The sequence below is a fragment of the Octopus bimaculoides genome, chromosome 26, assembly GCF_046866305.1.
Source record: "Octopus bimaculoides isolate indiv1 chromosome 26, ASM4686630v1, whole genome shotgun sequence".
Taxonomy (NCBI): Eukaryota; Metazoa; Mollusca; class Cephalopoda; order Octopoda; family Octopodidae; genus Octopus; species Octopus bimaculoides.
The window spans coordinates 26570258-26597258 of record NC_142953.1 but is presented as its reverse complement, the minus strand read 5'-3'; the positions used below and the strand labels follow the sequence as shown (position 1 = coordinate 26597258).

Below are 27001 nucleotides of genomic sequence, written 5' to 3'. Positions count from 1 at the left end.
TCTCACATGCTATTCAATACAGTAACTGACTGACACTCAGTCTAGTCAAACAACTGGAAAACTGATTACACATTTGGCTCTCACTAAATCTTCCAGCAACACAAAGCTACAGATTATTTCAGGGCCAAAAGATCCAGGCATAACAGAAAGGTACCAACCCTCCTTGCTAACAAGTGTGTTGCCAATTTATTTATTTATTTTTGGTTTACTGGCTCAAAAAGGAATGTGAATTACAATGTAGCTGAGGTGAAACATTTAGTGATCAGAAGCCATGGAGTTTGTACAAAGCATGGGTTGCTGCTTCAGTCTCTGTGGCTGTAAACAGGCCCCACTCCTATTTCATGGTCCAATGGTCAGCAAGATGAGAACAATCATACAATTTACAATAAAACCACCCTGACGAGAGCGAGCGGTTAGCAAGTGGCATCAATCATTACAGGCTTCTTGGCTAAAACCACACTTGCAATGATATTACGAAAACACGGAGATTAAAGAGCTTTGAAACGAGAAAGGAGGGAGGGAGGAAAAGAGAGGGAATGGCAGCAAGCAAATCCACTCACAAGGCTTAGGTCAGCTTGAAGCTATAGCAGAAGACATTTGCCCGTGCTGGGACTGAAACTGGAACCATGAGGTTGGGAAGCAAGCTTCTTACCACACAACCACTCTTGCACCTATACACACACACACATCTGAAATATAAGTTGTGTGGGCCTGACAACTAATATGATGCAATCTTGTTGGCTTCAGGATATATACACCCTCTAATGGAGATATATTGACAACAAACTCTTTATAGTAAAGCTGGAATAGTCCAATAAACAGACCTATATACCATTTAATTATGATTAACATTACAATTATTTACCAAGAAACTCTAATCTACCTAAACAAAGAAATGAAAGCTCGTTGCCCCACTTACCTGCTTGAGTTGGAGCATGTAAAGCTGCCACTAGTGACCCTGTCATATTCCGATTGTGTGGCACGACTCCCTGAGGAGTAGACAGCGCACTTCGGATTAACTCGGTGCTACGGCTGCGACTTCGAGACTGACGAGAGCGGTTAGCAGTGGCATCAATCAGTACAGGCTTGTTGGCTAAAGTAGAACCTACGGACACTTGCTCCACGCACTGGATCACATTGGTCGTAGGGATTGCTGTCACTTCGTTCTCACTGTCATGCTGCTGTGATTTTCTCGGCATTGTAGAGTCAATTACACTTTCAATGCTCTTGCATGGTGGTGCTTCACTTGACACAGCAACCTCACTCAACACTACTGCTGCTACTGATGCTGCTGTCGGCAAGGAACATTTGCCTACTGCAGAAGTCATGGCTGGTGCTGTAGTAATGGTTACTGATAAAGGTTTCGCAGCTGTCGACATTGGTGAGGTATCGGAGAGATGCACTCTTGAGGTGGAAGCTGCAGGACAAGTTGTCGTCATCGTCGTTGTCATCGTCTGCTCCACTGAGGGTTGCTGCTCACTCAAACTTTCGCTTGCCTCACTAACAATGGGAGTTATAACTTCTAGTTTCGACTCGGGACTCTCAGTTGGTGGAGTAAAAGTGATGTTCAACTCGGGAGGCACCGGTTTGGAGCAAACATCTTCTTGCATTGCTGTTGTTGTTGTCGTCGTTGTTGTTGGAACTGGAGTTGTGGCAGAAACAGCCGGAACGACAGTGATGGCTGAAACCTTCTTCTTGCGGCCTTTACCACGCCGTGTAACAATGATTGACTCAACAACCGCTTGTGGAGGACAGCCTGGTGAGCTATTTGCTTTCTTATTTTCTGTTAAATCTTCTTCCGGATTAGCAGACAGTGCAAGGACATCATTTTCTATGGGATCTGCTCTAAGAGTTACCTTCAGTGAAGGTTTTTCTTCTTTTGTGCTCTTAGACACAGTATCCAGGCTCTTGATTTCATCCTTTTTTGCTGACCGAGTAACCAGAGGCAGTTTTTCCAGCTTCACAACAGGTGAGCCTACTTCTGTTGTCTTGGGAGAGGATGATGCTACAACTGCAGCAGCCTGTGCCTGAGCTTGTTGTCGCGTCGCTTTCGGAGATCTCGTCTTGGGGGACGCTATGCGGGTACGCGGGGAAGTGGTTCTTGGCAACATGCCAGAATCCATAGCTTTATAGTTAGGCTTCCTTCCTCTACGTGAACGTTGGTACTCCACTTGATTCTCTAGCTTACTACTTTCATCAATGTCTAAAGATGGAATTACAGTGCTCTTCTGAGCATCAACAACAGAAGACTTCTGGTGAGTAGAGACGCACGTCTCTGACACTGTATTTTCCACTTTCAATGAGTGGTGGTCGTCTTTAACATGGCGTTCAGGTCGTGGAACACTACGTACCGTTTCCAGCTTGGGCGTATCAATTTCTTCATCATCATCTTCGTCAAAGTCAAAAACATCCTTGGCCTTCTGATATGCCTTTTCAGCTGTGTCTTCAACAGCAGAAACATTATCAGTAGACTCCTCTGTAGGGGGGCCTCGTCGAAGAGTGAATCCACGTGTTCTATTACGTCGGTTTGTCTCCTTCTGAAAACGGATTGGTGGTATTTCAACTTTCTTCTCTTTAACTTTTTCTTCGACTAAAGGCAACTTCAAAGGAGGCTGCAGCGGGGCTGCAACGGGTTCAATACTTAGATTGTCTAAAAGCTGATCTTCCTCAACAGGAGCTACTGAGATTTGTTTCTCTTCTTCGAATTTGGACGCACGAGTGCGTCGACTACTTGCCGGAGTAGAAGTGATGTTGACATTAGCTGTAACAGTCCCAGCTGAAATACTGGTCTTACCACGGTTACGTTTAGGGTACTCACGTACTGGAGTCAGTGTTATAGACTTCTTTGTCTCCAGCTCTGATACTGAAGGCTTCATATCTGGTTCCTCCTTCTGTGGAGACACTTCCTTTAATGGGACGTTGCTACTGACGGGCTCTGGCACGTGGCCAATGTCGTCTGGAAACTCTGCCTTTATCAGATTAGCAACAGCGAGTGCTGTTATATCTGTGGAAATGTCTTCACTGATCTCACATTTAACAGATGTCTGATCTGAGCTAGGTTGGGCAGGTATTGCAGAAGTAGCAGTCCAAATAGTCTTCAACTCCTCACTTACTTTCTCAACTACAGGAACAATGGCAGCGACAGCAGCAGTTGCTGCTGCTGCTTGCTTCCTGCTGTTCCTTCGTTGCCGACGTTTACGACCTTTCGGTTTCTCTTCTTCTAACTTTAACGGTTTCTCGATGGTTTCCACTTTGTACTGCTCCTCCCGATCCTGGTCACCGTCAATCTTCTCCTTCTTTAAAACAATTGACAAAGAAGTCAGCTCGTCTTTAATAGCTTCAACAAGCTCTTCAGCTTCTTCCTCATCTTTCTCTTGTGATGACAGTTCAGATTCAACACGAATCTCCTTCTCTCGTAAGATTCCTTCTATTGTGGCATCTTCATCAATTTCTTCTTTCAATTTCAGTGGATATTTGGCAATTGCATTTTTGGAGTCCAGAGGTGAGGTAGAACATTCTAGTTTTGAGCTGTCCAGAAAAGTTTTATCTTTCATAACTGGTTCCTGTTCATTTTTGATATTGCTCTCAACCAAATGCTGATTCATAAGTTTCAGTTCAGTCGAGCGTGGGTACAGTTTGGGTTTTACATCTTCCAGTTCATCTTCAAACTGGTAACAGTCAAACAGACTGCTTTTAAGAGATTGGTTTTTGATATCGAAATATTGCAAGGACCCAAGTACTTCTGGTGAACGTGAACTTGTATCTCTGATTAAAGACCGAGAAAAGATGCCATCTTTTTTCTTGTCAGGATCCCGACGCGACACACGACATTTCCTCTCTTTTTTCTCTCTGTGTCGACCTTTCCGCCCTGATCTTCGCTGAGAGATGGGTTCTTCATAGTCGAGGCCTATGTCAGCAGGAATGCTGGTCATATCAATTTCTTTCCACACATGAATAGAATCCAAGTTCTCCTGATCGCCAATAACCATTGTAGTTCTTGACTCGACAAACTCACTGTCGTTAATAGGACTCCCTTCGAGTTTAGTTTCAATGTTTTCCTTGGATTTTTCACAAGTTTCTTTCTCACTTTTTGATTCAATTGCAGTGTTGGTTTTAGCAAGGCTGTCTTCTGAAACCTCTTTGGTTTTCAAGGCCTTCACATCAATATGTAAATATGAAGGGAGATCAGGGTCCTGGTCACTAACACTTTCCTCTGATTGCTTCTCAGGCAAACATTCAAATTGTTTCTCTTCTGTTACATTGTTTGGAATCTCATTAACTGGACTAATTTTATTAGAAAGAGGAGAATCAAAGTCCTCCAAAACTTGGTAATTGATTTGAGGGTCAAGAATTGTTTCCTGACTGTCCTCGTCCTTGGCTTCAATCTCGCAGCTGGTCAATGGAGTGGCTGTAGTAGCAATGCCAATTTCTTGGTTATCGTCTTTCAGATCAAAACCAGTTTTCGTTTCTTCATCATCCGGTTTCAAGCATACATCTTCTAATTCAACATTCAGAGACATTTTCTCTGTCGTCACTTCTTCTGCATCATTTTCATCTTCCACTTCATCTTCATCAATCCTCAGTGCGCCCTCATCGCTGCTATCACAGTCATCAGATAACTTGCTAGATAATATATCTTTACTAGAGTCCAGTTTACCAAAACCAAGAACAGATTCCATCTGTTTGCAGACAGAACTATGGTGATTAGTCATTTCTATAAATGGACTGGCCAGTTTTGGCTGGTTAGTTAATGGTTCAGATTTTGGGCTGGCTTTAGGAGCAATGATTTCTTCAGTGGTTTCTGTCTTTGCAAAGTCTTTCTCCTTCGGCTCTGTTAATGGAGAATTCAGGTCTACAACGGTCTCGTTGTCAGAAATGGAGTCGATATTTAATTTACTACTCGACACAGAAGAAACTGGTAGCTCAGTTTTATCAATTACTTTATCATCTTTATCAACAGAATTATCATCATACCCACAGATATCACTGGTATCAATAACTAATTTATCTTCCTGTTCGTCAACATCCCCAAAGCTACCGTCTTTTGCATCACTCAAATCTCCTGCAGCATTGTCTGTTTCTGTAGAAGAACTTGCAGCAGAGTTCACATCAGCTTCTTCTGACCAAGAAAAGGCTACGTTCTTGTGTTTGTTCCGCCGTTTGCCCAGACTAGACTTCATAGTCGTGCAGATGGTGCAACATTTGGAAGGTTTTCTACAAATAGTTTCGATATCAAAATAAGTCTTCTTTTTCTCACAAACAATCCAATCTTGGAGCCGAGAAATTTTTTCAGTAGCTTTCCGTGTTCCATCAAAGTTGGACACAACTTCGTCATGTTTTTGATCTTCGTTGCATTCATTAACTTTTTGGTGATCACAAGGAACTTTTTGGTGATCAGAATGAATCTTTTGGTGATCAGATTTTTTGGAATCATAAAATTCTTCAAAATTCAGTTTATCTTGTTCATCAAAATCATATACATCACCATCAGTCTTCTCAACAGCTTGTTGCTGCTGTTGCTGCCGACGTGACAGTGGTGGTTGTTGTTGCTGTTGTTGTTGAGGGAAGTGCTGTTGCTCTTGGTGATAGTGATTATGCTGCTGTTGCTGCTGCTGCTGTTGTTGGTTCTGTTGAAAATGCCGAGGTTGCTTGTGATGTTGTTGCTGCTGATATTGATGCTGCTGTTGCTCATCATCATCATCATCGTCATCTTCTTCCTCCTCCTCCTCCTCTTCTTCTTCGTCGTCTTGCTGCTGCAGCTCTTCTCGTTCTTGTTGCATCTCTTGGTTTTGCTTGTCTTCTTGTTTCTGTTGTCTCTCATCATTATCATCATCTTGTTCTTGTTCTGGTTGCCGTTTCTCTTGCTGCTGCTGCTGCTGCTGCTGTTGATGTTGTTCTTGTTGCTCTATAGAATGGGACTTTGAAACGTCGTCGTCATAAATCTTCTCCTCCGAGAGGCTCATATCAAAGCCGGGCATCTTTTTGCCAATCTTCTTCAGCAGCATGGCATCCAGTCCATAAAACCTCTGCTCAATCTTTTCACAGATCTTCTTATTCATGTCAGAGTTATTCAACAGTTTTTCACTTTTATGCGGAGAATGCAAGCTGTAAACCTTCTTGGATCGTTCGATGAAGTTGAACTTGGTTTTCATCTTACATTCTTTCTCACTGAACAGTTTCGAGGATTTCTCAGGGCAGATTATGTTGTAGACATCGTCAGATGCATCATCAAAGTCATAAATGTGATGACCAATGTTGCGATTCGTGTCTGTGTGGCTACCCTGTGTTTTGTCTATGGGGCTAGGGTTACTGGTAGAGATTTTATTGCAGGGCTCATTGTCGGTAAGCTTGTTCTCCTCGCTTTCACACACAATAAGTTTATTGCCATCACCTTCACCACCATATTCACTCAAGTCAAAATTATAGATCATTGCATTTCCTTTCTTCATGTTGTCGGATGGTGCTGACAGTTTATCAACTGAAGACGCATTGTTCTCTTTATCGGAAACAGATTTCTCTTCTGAGATTTCTTCTTTATTTTCGCTGGTCACTTCTAGAATTTTGCTCTTGTCCAATTCTTGGACAGCATCAGGAGTGTCGAGTGACAGGACTGAATCACAGCTCTCCTTCAGCAACAAATACGGAGTATCGAGTTTGAAGTTTTTCATCAACTGTTTTCTAACTTTAATTTCCAGCCAGTCAGGTTTTATCTTATCAGAATTACAGTCAGTATTTGGTCTTTTGGCATCAATAAACACCTCAGATACATTCTCCCCCAATTCTTTAACAATGTAAGGATTATCGATGTCTTTGATGCCCAACGGTACATGGCTTTCAATTTGGACAGACTTTTCTTTGATGCCATCTAAATCAGTTGGTTCGCCTTGCTCACCATTGGGCTGTTCTACTTTTTCATTGAAACCAATTGGGAACAAAAGAAATTCCGGTGCCTTTTCACAAACGTTCTTGGAAAGAAAATCAGAAACGGTTTTCTTAACTTTCTCTGTCTCATGAATTTTCTCAAATTTCTTTATTTGTTCAGAATCTTGAATTTTCTCTGTGATGTTTTCTGATTTCTCAAAATCATAAACATCTTCCACCCCATGTTCTACTTTATCCCCATCTCCTCTTTCCTCCTCCTCCTCCTCCTCTTCAGCTTCGGTCTTCTCCAGTTTCACACATTCTTCCTTTGTGTCTTCCATTTCACTCTTCACAGTTTCGCTCTCTCCACTTTCGAAACCACTTTGCTTCGCTTCTTTCTCGCTGTCATCGACAAAGTCAGTTGCGCTTTCTTTCAGATCTTCACATGAAGACGTTCTCTTAATCTTCTGTTTTATCTCGGGATCCACATCAATGGTCACCTGATCTTTGACTGGCAAAGATTCCACCTTTACTGAATCTTCTTCTGCCTTCGGGCTGACTAAACCACCAAAGTCTTTCACTGTTAGAGACTTCACGTCAGTCTGTTCCTCTTTCGGTTCCTGCTCATTGGCAAAAATCTCATCCTCGTCTTCTTCCACCAGTGGCATTTTCAATACATTCTTTTTAGAACTTTTCTTTGACTTGGTTTCATGCTTTTTCTTTTCTTTCTTCTTTTTCTTCTTGCTTTTGTTTGGTTTGCTCAACACATCTGGTGGTTCCTCTTCCGTATCAGCATGGTGGCTCTCTTCAGGATCTTTCGTGACCGCTTCGCCTTGATTAACATCCAAAAACAGACAGTCTTCAGTCTTATGAGAGAAAACTTCTTTGTTGGATTTCCGTTTTGCAAATGGTTTCACATCTTCTAAGTCAGCTGCCACTGTGTCATCGGCGTCATTGTCGGACACTGCACAAGTGGCAGAAGGTAAAGTGGATGTTGTCAAAGTTGTGACCTCGCCAGAAGGACTTTCAGTAGTGATAGTTGTTGTAATGGTGTTTGTGGTCATTGTTGTAGTAAAAGTGAGTTGTTCTACCTCAGTTTTAACACTTTCGCCTCCGCTGGGGTAGTTTTCTTCAGACTTTACAGGGAAATAATCTTCACAAGGCATGTCCATGTATTCCATATCCGTTCCTTCAGCTGTCAATGGGTTTATATCAGAGCTTTCAGGAAGGCTGCTATCGAATGTTGCTAAAGACTTTAACACACCTTTTTCTTCTTTGCTCACTTTATTGTCGGTGGATCTTTTTGATTTCTTCTTCTTCTTCTCAGATTTTTTCTTCTTTTCCTTACCAGAAGACTTCTTGCGGTTGGTCTTCTCACTTTTCTCAATTGTAGCTTCATCTTGGCTGTCTTTTCTAGCATCGCCAGAACTACTTCTCTGTTCTTGTAAAATCAACAATGAACTGCTTATTCTCTCTTTCGGTAATTTTGATGGAAGTTCTTTGTAGTCTTTCTCATCTGGATCGCTATCGGACGACACATCAAGGACAGTTTTAGGCTTTTTGTGCAGAGGTCGAGTTTTAGGAGAGGGTTTCTTTGATTCCCGTTTACTCGGCATAGGCACAAATGTAGGGGGTTCTTCTTCAGACGAAGAACTTTCAATCACGTTGCGTTTCTTCTTCTTACTTGAAGTCTCATCTTTCTCTTCGATTAATGTTTCCTTTTTAGAAGCCACAAAAGACGTACTTGTACTGCTTTCGTCGTCAGTGTTTTGTACACTACTTTCTGTCTCGTCACTGCGGCTTGGCTTACTGCCCCTCTTTTTGCGTGTATTCTTCAGTTGATTCAATTTCTTCCTCATGTCTTCCATTTCTTTGTCCTTGTTGTTGCAGGATCTCCGCTTCACCTTGTCGTACATAGACACGTACGGGCCATAGGCATCGAGGTAGAACTCGCTTTTCTTTTCGTCCCCAGATTTTTCTTTTTCAGATTTTTCCTTGTCTGACTTTTCCGTTTTCTCCATACTTTCAGATTTGTCGGATTTCTCAGTCTTTTCCGATCGATCAGATTTATCCGATCTGTCCTTCTCAGACCTTTCTGGTTTCTCTTTATCAGATTTATCAGGTTTATCTGGCTTGTCTTTGTCAGGTTTCTCCTGTTTATCTTTATCAGGCTTTCCTTTATCTGGTTTTTCCTTCTCTGGTTTGTCTTTATCAGTTTTATCTTTATCTGATTTCTCTTTTTCTTTTTCAGACTTTTCCTTTTCGGATTTTTCAACTTTCTCGGATTTTTCCTTCTCCGACTTCTCTTTATCACTTTTCTCTCGTTCAACTTTCTCCTTCTCTCCTTTCTCACACTTGTCAGACTTTTCACTTTTCGAGTCTTTCTCCGACTTCTCAAAGCGTTCGGTTTTGTCCTTTTCCTGTTTCTCGGATTTTTCACATTTTTCCTTTTCACTCTTTTTCCTATCGGAGCTCAAACGAGTGCTGTCTTTCCGACTGCGTTCCGATGCACTTCGATTGCTTTTCTCCGATTTGTGATGAGTCTTGCAAGATTTTGTTGAATCTGCTTCAGATTTCGTTTGGTCATGTTTATGGTGAGACTTGCTACTTGACTTTGGAGTGGATTCACTCTCAACTTTCTCACTCTCGTGTTTATGGTGAGATTTACTTGGTTTCAAGTTGTCAGCTTCACTTTTATCGTGTTCACTTTTACTAGACTTAGATTTGCTAGAGTCTACCTCTTGTTTCTCCTGACTGTCGACAGATTTATGATGAGATTTTGCTAACGGCTTACCTGCTTCGTTCTCCGACTTGTCGCTGCCATCAGACTTGTGATGTGATTTTGTCGTCTTAGAAAGCTCAGGTTCAGTTTTATCAGACTCTGCCTTGTGATGATATTTAGTGGCTTTTGACTGATTCTCATTGTCTGGCTCACTACGCTGTTGGCTCTTGCTAGATTTTGCAGCATCACTTTTGACACCATCACCTCTCTCTTTCTCTTCTTTATCCTCTTCAGATTTCCTGTGGGACTTTACAGATTTTAATGGAGTGTCACTTTCTGCTTTGTCGTTTTCTGTTTTGTGACTCGTTCGTCCATTTTTTGAAGCGTCACCTTCACCGCTTTTGTCCTCGCTTTTGCTTTTCGATCGACTTTCAGTTTTCGACTTGGAGGATTTCTCTCTCTTGTGACACTCTTTCACCTCCGACTCACTTTTGCTGCTCTCTTTACGTTCTTTCTCGACTTTACCCTCAATGCTCTTTGAACGGTTTTTGTCTCTTTTTTCTGACTTCTCGTGTTTCTTTTCAGAGTGTGTCGCCTTTGCTTTGCTCTTTTCCTCAACTTCATTTCCCCCGCAATCTTTGTTATTGGATTTACACTTATCAGAAGAGCGCTCGCACTCCTTCTCAGTTTTCACACTGCTTTTCGACTCCTTTTTCTGAGAAGTGGACTCGGCTGATTTTTTCTCCTCTTTCCTGTCAACTTCATTTGTTTCTTTCTTCTCCGTCTTTTCCCGACTTGGTAACTTAACCAATTTCTTTTCTGGTGACTTGCTCGGTTTATTTAGAGAGCTTGATGACACCTTCTTGTCGCCGTCATCTTTAACTTTGCTAGAATCACTGTGTTTTGCTTTCTTTCTGTGCTGCTGCACGGGAGTGGTCACTGGCTGTCCTTGAGCCATCAGTGGTTGAGGTTGAGTGGGAGTTTGACTTTCCTCTTTGATGAGTTGTTTCTCAACAGTTTCACTTCTCACAACTTCGGTTAGTTTTGAGGAAGGACAGTTTTTTGGTTCGATTTTCATCATCTTATTCCTGACAGCATCAAATTCCTCACAAGATTTCCTTTTACCTAAACAGGAAACAGAGGACGTGGACGGTATAGAAACAGGACTAGGGACAACATCCCTTTTCTCTTTTGCATCAAATTCACTGGTTTCTTCCAGCTTGAGATCTTTCTTTGGTGGTATCCAGTCAGCACCCTCCTTCTTGACTTCAATACCTAAAGGGCCTGTTGCCTCCTTCTTGACCACAATATCAGGGGTATGGTAAGATGGACTGACCACAGGACTAGTAGAGCCAACCAGAGAGCTTTCTGCAGTGGATTTTACAGAAAGTGAACTAAATTCAACTGGTGATGAGGTGGATGTTGAAGGTAACACTTGAGAAGGATCCTCATTTTTGACAGACAAATCAGTTGTGCTGGAGGTAACCAAGTGTTTTTTCATTGAAGGAAATGTATCAGCTGGTGATTTGGTAGGGGAGCTGTTAGCAACTGCAGAATTTGACCAGAATTGTGGGGTACTGGTGGTGGTGGTGGTGGAGGTGGAAGAGGAGGTGGTGTTGGTGGTTGTGGTAGTTATGGTGGTAGTGGTGGTGGTGGTAGTAGTGGCGGTGACACCTATCACAGGATGCTGGGGATAAACACCAGGAATGAAGTGTGGGTAGGGGGAAGAGACGTTCAACGTTGATACAAATGGATTATAAAGAGGGCTGAAGTTCTGGGGCATTGTTGGGGGCATTTCTTTGGCAGCTGCTTTTGTACGGATGTTCATCTTGGGGGGAGAGTCCTCCATGTTGATGGTGATCTCCTTCGGTTCATATTTCTCATTTATCTGCTCCAAGCGTTTAGAGTCTTGGTCAAATATACTGGACCGTGACAGTAGAGATTTCACAATATCAGATGGTTCACTGCGTAAATTAGAAGATAAAACACCAGATCCACTTAAAGAAGATTCCTTTTTTTTAATCTTATATTTGCCGTATAATCCAGGTGTTGAGGTGTCAACTGGCCGAGGAACTGGTGCCATATTTAGTTTTTTGTCTAACTGACGGATTTTTTCATCCAAAGAAGAACAGCTAAGTTCACTCAAGCTGTCAGATAAATTATCTTCAGCATCTGGATTGGGGATCATGGACTTAGAGCCACTGGAACTGGCAGCTAGGTCCTTGCTCAGCTGGTCCTCTTCCTTTTGGTCCTGCAATGCTAAACCTGACTCGGGTAAATTTGAATTAGCCGTATCATGAGAAATATCAGACAGTGAACCGGCAGGAGACATGACCGGGGACTGCGATTTGCTACTGCTCTGTGGCGAGAAACAAGGTGAACGAACTTTAGGTCCCGCAGGCATCGGTGGTGGTGAAGGACATAGCTGTGGAGACTCCATAGGAGAAGCATTATGCTTCAATGCAAACCGAGGCAATGGTAAAGAAAGAGGTTCCTCTTTCTTTATTTCATGCCGAGGGTCTTGAATAATCTCATCAACTGACATCTCCTTCTTGATGATTTTAGTGCCAGACTCAGAATTGTCTTTCGACGTTATCATGTGGACCATTTTATATTCTCTGGATTCTTTGTGACTGGATTCCGTAGAATCTCGATTGTGTTCTGAATGCCTGGATTGTTCTTTAAACCGACCAATTACAGTGGAAAGTTCATCTTTGCCCGCTTCTCGACTTGACCGCCGTACTGTACTTTCATCAACTTCCATTGACTTATGGTCTTTCTCATCATCACTGCTGACTGCACCACTTCTTTTCATTCGATAGAATCTGCCGCTGCGGACACCAGATACCACTTCGTCCCCTTCCAATTTCTTTTTACGTTTAGGCTTAAATGACGTCAAAATGACGGTCGGCGACGTAATAGTCAATTCCTCCTCTCCCTCGCTATCCATTCCATCAAGCATCACAACTTTCTCAGCAACCTTTTTCGGTTTTGAAATCGATTCTCCTTGGGTTTGTTCCAGTAGTCGCCGAGCTTCCATTTGTTTGCGAAAACTCTGTGACGGTTCTAGTTTACGTTTCTCTTTGCTGTGTAACTCTGCCGCTAACCCATGCCGTAAACTGCCGAGAAGAGACTCGTCTGGTCGAATCTTTCGCGGCACAATACGGCCACGGCCGTCATCACGCAGTTCGTCATGCGTTGAGGATTCATTGTCACTCGTGCTGCCAGCATCCTCAAGTTGCTTCAGCTTCTCAAGCAGCAATCGTTTCTCTCGATGAAGATGGCCAAGATCAGTTTCTGTGAACGAGCCATGATCAGAGTCATCATGGGCACTAGAATGACTAGAGCCAGTGTGACTCGGATCTAACAACTTGTGTCGGCTCATTCGACGCTTTTCGTGATGTAGTTCTTCCACCTTTTTTAGTAGCACCTGGTGTCTGTCCTGGATTAGTGATTCAACCAACCGACTTGAAGATGGTTGTTGAGATTTGTGGAGTCGCGACGACAGTATATCATGCTTGCTATCATCAAATTCTCGACTCTTCTTACGTGCTGATGTCAACTCGGACCGCAATCGCTCGCTTTCCCCTTTTACATAAGATATTGCAGGGTTCCCAAGACACTTCACACTGTAAACTTTCTCGTGCTCTACGGCTCGAAGAGATTCAATCTTATCGTCTGTTCTGCACATTTTTTTAATATCTCCTGTCCGTTCAAACTCGTCGAACGGACTAATTGGTCGAATTTTTGAATAAATGGGTGGTTCCTCCTCTGTGGGTGTTGGTGGGGTCTGCGGTGTCTGGGGAGATTTGGGTCGGAAAACCGAATCTTTTCTCCTCTCTCTGAGGGGCGTCCGGCTTCGACTCCGACTTTCTGTCCGACTCCCACTTTTACTCCGACTACGGCTTTTACTTCTTCGCCTCACCGGAGAATGTCTGTAAGGAAAGTCTAAAGTAGTCGGGCTGTGGTCCCGAGATGACTGCTTCAACCGATTTTCTGTTCGTGAAGAATACTTTATTTTTGATGACGTTGAGTGTCTGTCTGAGATTTCTAAAGAGTGGTGGTCAAGCCAGGAGTCATCACGCCCCCCAGTATCACTCACTGCACTATCACTGCTATAATATTCATACCGGTCTTTACTGAAACTTTCGTCATAACGACTGCCTCGACTTGACTCCTTGTCTAAATTCGAATGTCGGTCTTCCCGATAAGGACTATGGTAACGACGCGGTGGAGTAACATTGCCCCGTTCTCGTCTTTCCCTTTGACTATAACCATATTCTCTCAATTCCTGCTCATAGGAATCCTCTTCAGTGAAAGGAGGAGCACTGCCTTGGCTGTACTCATCTATGTGCCTACAAAATATAAAGAATATATAAAAATCAGAACAGTTTGCAAATAAAGATCACAACAACTACGACAACTACAACAACATTCAGAGTAAATTTGAGCATTTTTGACAAATGTTAGTTTTCTAAGACTGTGGGGAAACGGTAAATCTTTGACATCACACCTTAGTGATTGATTAGATCAGGGGTTTAACAAGAGTTAAATAGGGGTTAGGACAATAGTGATTGATTAGATCAGGGGTTTAACAATAGTTAAATAGGGGTTAGGACAATAGTGATTGATTAGATCAGGGGTTTAACAAGAGTTAAATAGGGGTTAGGACAATAGTGATTGATTAGATCAGGGGTTTAACAATAGTTAAATAGGGGTTAGGACAATAGTGATTGATTAGATCAGGGGTTTAACAAGAGTTAAATAGGGGTTAGGACAATAGTGATTGATTAGATCAGGGGTTTAACAAGAGTTAAATAGGGGTTAGGACAATAGTGATTGATTAGATCAGGGGTTTAACAAGAGTTAAATAGGGGTTAGGACAATAGTGATTGATTAGATCAGGGGTTTAACAAGAGTTAAATAGGGGTTAGGACAATAGTGATTGATTAGATCAGGGGTTTAACAATAGTTAAATAGGGGTTAGGACAATAGTGATTGATTAGATCAGGGGTTTAACAAGAGTTAAATAGGGGTTAGGACAATAGTGATTGATTAGATCAGGGGTTTAACAAGAGTTAAATAGGGGTTAGGACAATAGTGATTGATTAGATCAGGGGTTTAACAAGAGTTAAATAGGGGTTAGGACAATAGCGATTGATTAGATCAGGGGTTTAACAAGAGTTAAATAGGGGTTAGGACAATAGCGATTGATTAGATCAGGGGTTTAACAAGAGTTAAATAGGGGTTAGGACAATAGTGATTGATTAGATCAGGGGTTTAACAAGAGTTAAATAGGGGTTAGGACAATAGTGATTGATTAGATCAGGGGTTTAACAAGAGTTAAATAGGGGTTAGGACAATAGTGATTGATTAGATCAGGGGTTTAACCAATTACCCCAAAATATATTTATTTGTGCCAATGTTACCCCCTTGATTTGAAAGGAAGAAAATCATAGATTCTTTGAATTCAAAAAGTTTATTGAATCTATTTATATGGAGAATACAATTATAAATATAAAAACTATTAAAAAAATGTGATAAAATAAATATCACTATGAAGCAAAAGGATTTTCCTAGAAACTTTTCCACTTCAGGTTTCGGAGAAACGAGCTTTCATTTTTGTTACAATTACATCAAAATTGGAGCATTTTGATGTCAAAGCAATTTGGATACAGTCTTTGTGGTCCAATCAATTACTCTGCTTTGTTTGTATGTTCATTAGAGTGGAAAATCCTTGTTTGCAAAAGGCAGCAACTTTTTGACTGTTTCCTCATGCCAGAAGAAAAATTTTCTGTTGTAACAAGGAACATGTTTTTAATATAATCTTACTTTATCCCCAAGAATTTCATTTTTACCTCACCTAGGGTAATTTACCCCGGTTCGCCAAACCCTGGATTAGATAATAATGGCGATTGGTTGAATGATGATAACTAATGAGATGACAATGGCAGTTGATTAAATGACAATGACAATTAATTCGATAGACAACTTGATTGATAAGATAATGATGAAGATTAATTGACGACGATTAATTAGATGCTAAAAATGATTGGTTATATAGACAACTTGATTCATAATGATAAAATATTAGATGACAGTGAAGATAGATTAAATGATGCTGAAGACTGAGGAGTGAATAAATCTATAAATTAAAAAAAATTTTTTTTTTTTCAAGTTTTTGGCTGACATTTTTAGATAATTCAACTTACCTTTGCCTTTGTGTGGCAGGAAATTCTTCTGAGTAAGTATTTTCTGTGAAATGACGCCCCCTGTAAGATCCTTGCCTCGACGAAGTGGCAGGAAAGGTTGTCGTACGATTCCTTTTTGTGGTGGTTGTAAATTGCGTTGCCGTGATGGCAACCCGGGATGTGGATGAAACGGTGCTGACATTGCCAGTAGCTTCATAGCTGCAACAACAACAATAACAAATTAAAGATTCAGTATTAATAAACAACATCACTGCAAACAATTGGGGAAGGGGGGGGGGGGGGGATACTCTAAAAGAGATGAATTAAAACGAGCATCAAAAGTATCCAATTTAGAAATTAACTTTAACCCTTTACTATTTAAACTGGCAATATCCAACCCCAATATTCTACCTGTTTTGTGTTTAAACTGGCCAGATTTGGCCTCTCACACCAAACTTACATCATCATTTAACGTCCGCTTTCCATGCTAGCATGGGTTGGACGATTTGACTGGGGACTGGCAAACCAGTTGGCTACACCAGGCTCCAGTCTAATCTGGCAGAGTTTCTACAGCTGGATGCCCTTCCTAACACCAACCACTCCGAAAGTGTAGTGGGTGCTTGTAAATCATCCTCCTCATCATCATCATCATACAGCCATTTTCCATGCTGGCATAGATTGGACAGTTTGACCGAAGCTGGTAAGCCAGAGAGTTGCACCAGGTTCCTTAGTCTGTTTTGCCTTTGTTTCTACAGCTGGATGCCCTTCCTAACTCCAACCATTCCACAGAGTTGTTGGCATGGGTGCCTTATTATGTCTCATTAGCACTGGTGCATTTTACATCTCACCGACACGGGTGCCTTTTACAAGTACGGGTGCCCTTTACATGTCATTGGTATGAGTGCCTTTTACACATTACCACTAAAATCTCAAAGCTACGAGACAAACCATGATTACTTCAAAGCAATATGAATAAATAAACGTGATATGTGATGGAGTAATCTGAATATTAAAGGGTTAAGCAAGAAAGTAAAACAGAACTACTTGTACAGAAATGAATCCAGTCTTTACCGTGCAGTGTCTTCTTTGTAAGCAGACGGCGTTGCCGGTGAATCGTAATATTCAAAGCTTGTTCCTCTGTTGTGTCTATATAAGCGACCACCTCGCTCATCTGGACGTTCTCCAGGCTGCAACTGGCCAGTCCGTTCCATTTTCTCAAAAAATGCTGTTTGACAATCTCGACTTGCAAAATCAATCTACAAACAAAAGCATAAAAACGTTGTGCTTAGAGTTAAAAGCCTAATGGGTTTTTCTCTCTGGTTTTAAAACACAAGTGAAATATCTTTAAAGAGGAAAAATTCCTAATGAATCCAGTAAAAACTGTAAATAATGAAAAATGAACCGTTAAGCATACAAAGCATCATAGAATTAATTGATTTTAATTACAAAGAAACCAGAAGAGTCTCTTGCTGATTGCACCAATAAGAACCCTACCATATTATACCACGACCCACCAGCATTTAGCAGTTTTAATCGTTAAAGAGAATTCACATTTTCCTCAAATTTAATCACAAAATACAAAATACGCAAATTTAGTATAATTTCAAATGTTAATTAAAGCGTAAATTGAAGCATAATTTATATTAAAATGTTAGCAGCTGAGTTAGAAACCAATGACAAAAAAAAATAATAATAAATAAAATGAAAAAAAAAAATGATGTTAAACTGTATTTCAATAAATTTTGTGAATAAATCAAAAATAAGGGAAGAAGTTAAACTAATTTTAGGAAAGTGAATTCCCCAAAACAACCAGGCCAGTTTAATTAAATTACAGCACCAGTACAGACTATAGTCTAAATGCCAGTATTCAATGTTTCGATATCAACAAATTTACAAGGATCTGTAATACATAAAGTTTGGGCCTCATTGCTTCAAAGAAACACAGAAATAAAGATATAAAATAGGAAAATGAAGAAAAATTTAAATAAGAGTTGAGCATCAGGTAAGTAACTATTACTTTTGGTAAGTAACAATTACTTTTCAATGAATTTGGAATAAAGAGAGAAAGTGGTTGCAAGAGAGAAAAGATATTTTCAGGCACAGACTTGTTTTTTTTTTTTTTATCTGTATGTCTTGCTCGGTGTGTATATTTTTAGCTTTTTCAATACTTAATCTATAATTCTATTCTATGCACAGATAAAAGGGAGTTCCTTAGTGACAGCCAGATAATCTTCTAAACAGAAATACTACATTATCTTGGCTGTAGATAACATACTATGAGCAATACTATGTGACAATCTGAGCAGTACTACGTAATAATATAAGCAGTACTATATAACAGTATCAACTGCACAATGTAACAATCAGAGCAGTACTATATAATGATATGAGCACTACTATGTAATAATATCAGCAGTACTACATAATGCGAGCAGTAAGTACTATATAACAATCAGAAAGCAAATAAACAATGAGATATATTTAGTAGCAAAAAATCTACTAGCTAACAGCTGAAGTACTCTACAACATATAAAAGAAGATATATATATATATATATATATATATATATATATATATATATATATGAACATATATGCAAAGAATATTTACATATAAAAAAGGCATAGTTGAAAAACATTCTAGAAGATTCATTGGGAACTGAACTCAGGTAAGGATACCAGACAAACAGGTAACTCAGAGGTGGAGATGGAGGGGAAACAAGAACAATTTAGTCTCCTTCATCAGTTTATTTTCAGATTAGATAAAACTTATGGGAAACCATTCAAATCAAATTTAAAGAAAAAATATCTTTCAGAAATCTATAGATATCATAAATGTAAGCAACAAAGATATTTGTAGTTTAATTAAAAGAAAATAAAACCCACAAATATGTCTTTTATTTTACTTTTAAAATGCTATAGAATACAAAATTTGTTTGAAGTTTTTTTCTTTTCCCTCTTAAAGTTTTTCTCTTTCTTAATGAACTTAAAATGTTAATTATTCTTAAGTTAATCAAGAGAAAGGGGAAAAATACAGTAAAACAATACAAATGTTTCTCTATCAAGTGCTACTGACTGGGGAAAACAATAATAATTGTAACAAAAGGTAAACTGCAAGGAATCCATTGTTGTCCTCAAGTGTTTGGTAATATCATGCCACTGCCATTGTCGTTAAAGATTATGTAATATAAGAGCTTATCTAAGACATTTCTGTTAAAGGCAGGTCTTGAACATATATCTGTATATATTGAAGAGACAGAATGGCAGGCAAAGAAAGCAATCAGCAGAAAAGAGATGCTTGTAAAACACTTGAGCCTGGTGACACTTTGTGAAAAGTTGTTAATAAGAAAATAGCAGCTTGAGACTGAGATAGGGGTAGGGGAAAAGGGGAGAGCCATTCAGATCAGGGTTGGACAACGAAGTTTTTTTTTTTTTTTTTTTTTTTAACTGGTACCATACAGCAAGCAAAGGACAAAGACAGAAAGTGCCAAAAGAGAGAATAAGGTTTTTAAAAAAAAAAAAAAATTTATCATGCTAACATAACTCTGATAATGCAGAAAAACCCTTCTGCATGCAGTGGCCCTATGAGGTCTGAACAGTCAATAGTAGATAGGAGGAAATCATGCTTGCTATGATGTACGGAGTGGAGTACAAAAAATTAACAAACTAGGGTATTAAGGGTGGACGAAAGAATTTCTTTTTTTTTTTTTTAACTTTTTTTTTTTCATACAGCCAAGAAAATATGTATGACTAAATCATTCAGGTGCTACAAGATTGGTTGGTCTCATAGAACTAGTGTTTATGTGTGTATATGTATGTATGTATGTATGTATACATATATATACATACATGTGTGTGTATATATATGTGTGTATGCATCATATATGCCTGTAAGTATGAGTGTGTACGCATATTAAAATTTTTCAGTGCAAGTTAAGTTATATACATATATATATACAGATATATATATGTAATGTATATATACATACATACACACACACACGCACATATATACATATACACATATACGTATACATATATACACGTATATAAGTATACACATATATATGTATAACATATATAATATATATACACACACACATATATATACACATATATAGATATATATATATATATAGATATATATATATATATTTATTGTTCATTCACATATACCTCCAACTAAATAAGGACACAAAATTGATATTAACTTACATTGAGATGTCCATCAAGTCTAAAGTCACCAGTCTACAAAGATCCATCAAAGGGAAAAAATGCTAACTCTCAGAAATCGTAGTAAGGTTTAATGAGATTAATCAAGATATTAGCAAATATCAGTGAACAAAGTTGTAGTGGGAGGAGGGTGAAAAGGGAGAGGGGTAGGGAGAAGGGGACAATTTTTTTTTTTTTAGCGCAACGGAGTAAGGACTCAAAGTGGGGGGTATCCCATACGGCAAGAGAAGCAAATAATAATAATAATAATAATAATAATAATAATAATAATAAAAATTATAATAATAAAAAGAAAGAAGAAAAGAGTTTATTTGGGGAATTTTGTTTTACAGTAAAACAATAATTTTCGTTTCTACATTAATACCCTCAGAATGGAAGTAGTAAGGGCAAATAGGAGAGGGAAAAGATTTTAAAACATACAAAATAAAAAAAAATTGTGGTACTTATTTTATCAACCCAAGACAAGGTTTAAAGGGAATCCCTTCACCCAATCCCACAAAAAGACTAACACTCAAACTACAGAACAAGTGACAAGATATTGGCACTGTAAGCATTTGGTAAACATGCCACTCTAAAACCAGATGCCACATGGATCACCTAAGCAAGTGCACAACATTTTCAAATGTTTTTTTATTAAACATTTTTTATCATGAAATTATATAGATTAATTATTTTCTTCAGTTAAAAAAGAAATTTGATTTCATTTTGAAAACCTTAGGTGAACACAATTCTACCTTGTGTGCATGAGCATATTTTGTGTGCACTTGTCCTATAATGAATGCATGTGCACAAGTGCACAGCATACCAAGTGCTTTGGTTGTTAAGTAAAATTTATGCCCTGAACACAGCAATCCACAGCACAAAATTTGAATAAAATCTCAAAACTTACATGCACAAAAATATATATATACAATGATGTGCCGTCTGTAGATGTGTACACATGTACACAATCTGCAACATATTGCCTGTTTAATAATTAACTCAGGGAAGTAAAACCCAGACAAAATAATTCTGATGGACATATAAGGTGTGCATATGTGTTTTTGTGAATGTGGATGTATGTGAAAGGGATAGAAACAAATAGACAGACAGACAGACAGATAGATAGAAGGAGAGAGTGTTTTAAAGCAGTTTTCTGTTTGTTTTTAATTCATTTCAGAGAAACTGTTAACTAGCTAACTATGTACGGACATACTGTGACATCTGCCTCCATTCATATACAATGACTAACAAACATGAACCAACATGGTCAGAGTCGTTTTATTATGGCAGGATGAATGAGGCAGAGAGGAGAGGGGAAGTAATTTCCCAGTCAGCAAACTCTGCAATAATGGCCTCAGAGAAAGAAATGGTCTAAACATACTGTTGCTCTCTCTCTCTCTCTATTCCAGTCAGGTGAATTATACAAGATGGTGAACTTAATTAATAAGGATGTGTAAGAAGTCTAACAAAATAAAAATAATAATAATAATAATAATAATAATAATAATAATACTAAAGCCTTCAATGACATCTGGCAATGGGGGAGGTGGGCAGAAAGAGAATTTTAAAAAAATGTTTTTAATTCAGAAATAAATTTAAAAAATTTCTAATGCAATAAAAAAAATTATTATAACAAAAAAAAAAAAAGAATTAAATGAATATAGAAACAAGTTAATTAAACTATAATTAGTATTTCAATTTAGCTAACAAGTTACAACTTGTAAATTATAATAACTGGCGATTATCTTTTCACTGGCTAAAGGACATTAAACAATGTGTTGGTTTATGGTGTATGCATCATCATCATCATCCATTTATTTATTGTTTACTTGTTTCAGTCACTAGACTGCAGCCATGCTGGAGTACTGCCTTGGAGGCAGTACCCCAATACTCATGGTTTTGAAAGCCTCATACTTATTCTATTGGTCGCTTTTGCTGAACCACTAAGTTACAGAGATGTAAACAAACCAACAACAGCTGCCAAAGCTGTGTGGAAGGGGGGACAAACACACACACACACACGTTGGGCTTCCACACAGTTTCTGCTTGCCAACTATCAAATTCATTTACAAAAGACTGGTCAACCTGTGGCTACAGAAGAATACACTTACCCAAGGTTCTGTGCAGTGGGACAGAACTCAAAACTGCATGGTTGCAAAGCGAGCTTCCTAACTGCACATCCATACCAACATTTCTATAGTTTTTATCACAAAATAGATTTATTTCTTTCTACAATCTAAAATCTGAGAGCATTTGTCTTGACAAGCTTTAATTAATAAAAACACTGTAACCATCAAAACTAGTTGGTGACACGTTCATCTCCTGACATTGCATTGTTCTTATTTCCGAGAAGGAATAGAAAACTAGACTGGTTTAATTGCTTCTAAAATAGTTCAAACACAAACAGCAATGAGTCTAAGTATGTTCATTTGAATGTGTTAAAGAAAGACAGGGTCGAGGGACTGACACAATGTTACAGGGGCCACTATATAACTATGTCAGAACAACAAGCTGCTAATGGAGCCATCAAAGGTTCAAACCACACAAAGATATCATGCAAATGTGAAATACAGCAAAATCAAGATGGAGAGGCTGGGTGGGGGTGATGGAGGGAAAGGGGAGAGGGAATAGATAAAAAAAATCCCTTGCTTTTTTTTTTTTTGCTTTATTCTTTTAGCCATGCATCATTAATTATATTTCCAGAGAAGTAATGAAAATAAACATTAAACCACTGGCAAGAAAAGGCTGTGAAGAGGGGGAGTGGGGGTGGGGCTCCTTCGGGAAGAGGAGGGGGGTATCATTAATAATCATGAGATGACAGACAATTAGACCCAAACTTAATTATTATCTTTCTACCAAACAAAATGTAGAAGTTTCTAACCAAACAGAAAAATACAAAAAAAAAAGTCTTCCATGTTTTGATAGTATGGAAACCAGAAAGACATTCCATGATGGGAAAAAGAGAGAAAAGAAATGACTTGAGACACAATTTATGTAATTTAAGTGAAATAAGAACAGTTTAGAAATCAGGAATATGTTGTTTGAGTGTGTGTTTGTATGTATGTACATACGTTTGTGTGTGTGCACATATATATATATTTTAGTGATAGGTAAAATGTCAAAAAGACATAATATAATGTGTACAGAGAGGAAGTGCTCAGACCAGACTCAGTGCCTAAAATCCGGCATTGGATGAAGGGATACAGAATCCATGGAAATAAGAGTTGGATCTAGGCAATGTACAGGTCAAAACTAATATGTAGGTGTAACAGAATAAGATATGAACAGGTAGTTGCAAGACATCAAGTCATTTGTGTGCGTGTGTGTGTGTGCGTGTGCGTGTGCGTGTGTGCGTGTGCGTGTGTGTGTGTGTGTGTGTGTGTGTGTGTGGGATGGGCCAAAAATCACACCAAAATATCTGCCATTTTATTCATATTGTGTTGTTGTTATTATTATTATTATATATTTTTGTTCAGTATACATAAGTACATGTGTATTCATCATGATTTTATTTATTTTATTCAATTCTGGAAAAACTAAAGCATGTCTTTGACAATTTCAGAGTGTTGGCCCATCCTGTAGATATGTTCTCACTTCTGTATAAATTTGCTATAAATGACTTGATGTCTTACAACAGGCAGTTGGAAGGCATCAAGCCTGTTCATATACTATTTTATTGTTCCCTTATATAACAGTTTTCAGGTCAAGAGGGAATATTACAACAAAAGGCCAAGTGGATGTGCATATATATATATATATATATATCAGTGAAGATGTAAATAAAACAAAGACCAGGATGGTATAAAAATGCTAACAATGGTCAGAGATGTATTAGTGGCATTACTTAGTTTAAAACCAGATATACACTGGGGACATTAAACAGTGATTATTTTTGTTTCTTTAATCAAGATTCAAACTACATATGAATAGAAAGATAATTGTTAATTCTTTCAAAAGATAGAAGTCAAAACATCAACATTTTCAACAAGCATAAAGCAGTTATTGATAAATAATATCAACAAAGCCATAAAACTGAACTTAGGTCAGTCTTGAACCCCAGGGCTCATAAAGCAGGAACTAAATCCAGTTTCCATGGCATAAGATTGTCTGAGATTACAACACGTTTCCACTGACAGAGACACTGGTCCTTTGCAGGCTTAAATTCCTCACTACAGTTGGAACTCAATTTTTAGCTGAGCAAAATGAAGTACTTTGTGCAAGAACCATAATGTAACCCTTGCTCCAGGAATTGAAACTATGATCTTACACGGACACACTCTCTCAATATTTAACCAGCAAGTTGCAGAGGCTACACTGAGCTCCAAATGTCATCTTTAACATGGTTTCTACAGCTGGAAACCCTTCCTAACACTAACCACTTGACACAGTGCACTGGAGGCTTTTCTTTTTTTTTTTCTTTTTGGTGCTACCACTCCTAGTGAGGTTGCCATATATAATATTACAGTCTAATTAAGAGAAACTATTATTGTTTTGTTATAGCATGTTAAGATTTGTTGTGATGGGTAAACAAAAGCGCTTATCATCAAAGAAATGATCAAGATCCATCTACAGCTGCTAACAACTTTCAACAGGATTATTACAGACAGATGAGCCTGGGCCACTACTATCAAAAATTGATTAAAGCAGTTTTGGTTTATGCTGCACTTAAGTATAAGTATATATATATATATATATATATATATATATATATATATATATATAAACTGTGCATTTCTCTGAAAAGCCAACATGCCCACATTCAGTTTACTTAAATAGACACTATCAAATTGGTCAAAAATCTTGTGGCTGCTAGAAGAGTCAACAGACAATTTGTTCAGCTCTCATAGCTCAGTATTTATCTGCATAATAAAATTTAATCTAGAATACATTAATCTAACTGCTAAACATTGTAGTGGCACTGACATGGATTAGGGGCTGCATGTATAGAGGAGGAGGGCAGTCAGATGAAGGATATAGACAGTGCAGTCTATCTGGAAGTCTTGGAGAAGACTATGCCTCAATATGCCAAGAGTCATTTCGATTTGGTAGAGTCATTGCTCAAAATATATGAGACCTTCAAAGGCTGAAGTGGAGATGGGTTCCATGCCAACAGACATTGACTATGGGTCAGTCAGTCCTAAGAAGCAGGCAAAAGTTTCCACAAAAGGCACCAGACCTGTCATCAAATGCAAACAAATGAATGTGACTGGCCTCACATCAATTGGGTTAATATTCCCTAACTTGGATAAGAAAGTCACTAAAATCAAGGAAATATGTGTGCTACACTCAGGCCAACACAATACCTGGATTTAAATCTGATAGAAAACTTATGGAAACAGGTCAACAGAGGGAAGAAATGCAGGAAATAGATTGAATTGTAAATTATTATATGGCCACAAAGATTATTGTTCTTGATCTTTAATGTACACATTCCATTTTATTGAGAAAAGAATTGTATTGTTTTAACTCTTTCGATGCTATCTTGCCTGAGACCACTCCTGATTCTACAAATATAAACTTCCTGTTTTTAAAGTGACCTAAAATAAAACATTCCATCAAACTTCCATGTTTGAAATACCAGATTAATAATTCTTACAAATTTCAAAGCTAACTGAAATAAAAATGGAGTATTTCAACAGAAATACAGTAACAAAAGACTAAATGCTCTGATGTTAAAAAAAGGTTAATTTTTGTGTCAATAACCACCTTAAAATTTTTTTTACTTACATTCTTTAAAAGTAAAAAAAATTCTCTTACTATCCATACATAGTTTGAATCGTGACTAACACAGAAATAATGAATGTGTTTAATCTTCAGTTTATAATTGTCTTTAAATTTAATGATGCCACCATATATTAAAAAACAGGTCAGGGGAGGTGTATGAAAATATTTTGGCACAAAAGAAATATATTTAAGATTTTAAAAATGGAAAAGAAAAAAAAGAAAAAAAAGTCATGTGGTGAATTACCTGTATTCGTTTTTTCTTTAAAATTCTGCTCCGCATCTCATTAACTGCATATTGTGCAGTGTCCATACTAGTAAAATAGATTAGTGCCCTGCCTTTGCAGCGATCAATCACAGCATGACTAACTTCTCCATAACGACCAAACTGTTGACACAGAAGCTTTTCCGTCACTGACTCGGACAAGTTATCAAGCCAGACACAATTGGTAGGCATACTTTTCCCGAATCCCAACTAAAAATAAAATTAAATTAAATTGAATTAAAATTAAACAAAAAAGACTAATTATAGAAGAACAAAAATGTAAAACAATGTGAACAGAAACAAAAGAACAGTTTGTTTCATTACTATTTTAACAGGTTGATAGAAAGATTGTGGTATTTGTTTTAAACAAGCAGCATTTGACCTTAGAAGAAGGATGTTAGATCTGCTAACAGAAAACAAACACATTTTCAAACCAGATTTGCTTCAGTTCACCAGCATAACACTTAGAAAGGTTGAGGGAATTAACAAACAAAATAAATAAAAACTAAAAAGAACCTTAATTTTATTCGCTCCTATGTGTTCTCCTTCCATTTTACGTAGTGACTTGACAACACTTGTGATATCTGCATACTGTACAAATGCATAGGCTGATACTGCACCCTGGCGTTTGATATCAATATCCTGATGAAGAAAAGAAAAAAAACACACATTAAGTTTAACCTTCAAATGCAAGAAAACCATATAGAAATGGTCCAAAAACAGCTAAGATATTCAATTTACAAAAACCACATCACATACAACTGCAGAAAACTGTCAGAGTTTAATGAGAAATGGTTCCAGCTGGAGCAGAACCAAACAGAAGATCAAGGAAATGTTAGAAATGAGACAGAGAAGACACTTTTAATAAAAAAAAACATTGAATAAAATAGGTCGACTAATGTAGAAAGGATGGGAAATAATAGTTAGATAAACAAGAGGGTCTCACTAACAAGGATATAATTTGGATTATATTAAATGATAATCATCAACAATTACCATCATTGGGAATGTTAATCTTTCTCTTCTC

General features: G+C 38.2%; 1 protein-coding gene across 5 annotated transcripts in view; it reads right to left on the bottom strand.

Annotated features, from left to right (window-relative positions):
* The window catches only part of LOC106872232 (uncharacterized), a 158589-nt gene that overhangs the window by 13198 nt on the left and 118390 nt on the right, over window positions 1-27001 (bottom strand). For 3 of the 5 annotated variants that reach the window (XM_089342790.1, XM_089342792.1, XM_089342793.1), the window contains 6 exons: window positions 26491-26616; window positions 25957-26184; window positions 19989-20021; window positions 16846-17030; window positions 15796-15993; window positions 920-13938 (listed from right to left, as the gene is read on the bottom strand). In XM_089342790.1, coding sequence (XP_089198916.1) covers window positions 920-13938; window positions 15796-15993; window positions 16846-17030; window positions 19989-20021; window positions 25957-26184; window positions 26491-26616 — 13789 coding nt within the window. The remainder of the gene's footprint in view (window positions 1-919; window positions 13939-15795; window positions 15994-16845; window positions 17031-19988; window positions 20022-25956; window positions 26185-26490; window positions 26617-27001) is intronic. The other 2 variants (XM_089342791.1, XM_089342794.1) reach the window with 1 other exon arrangement.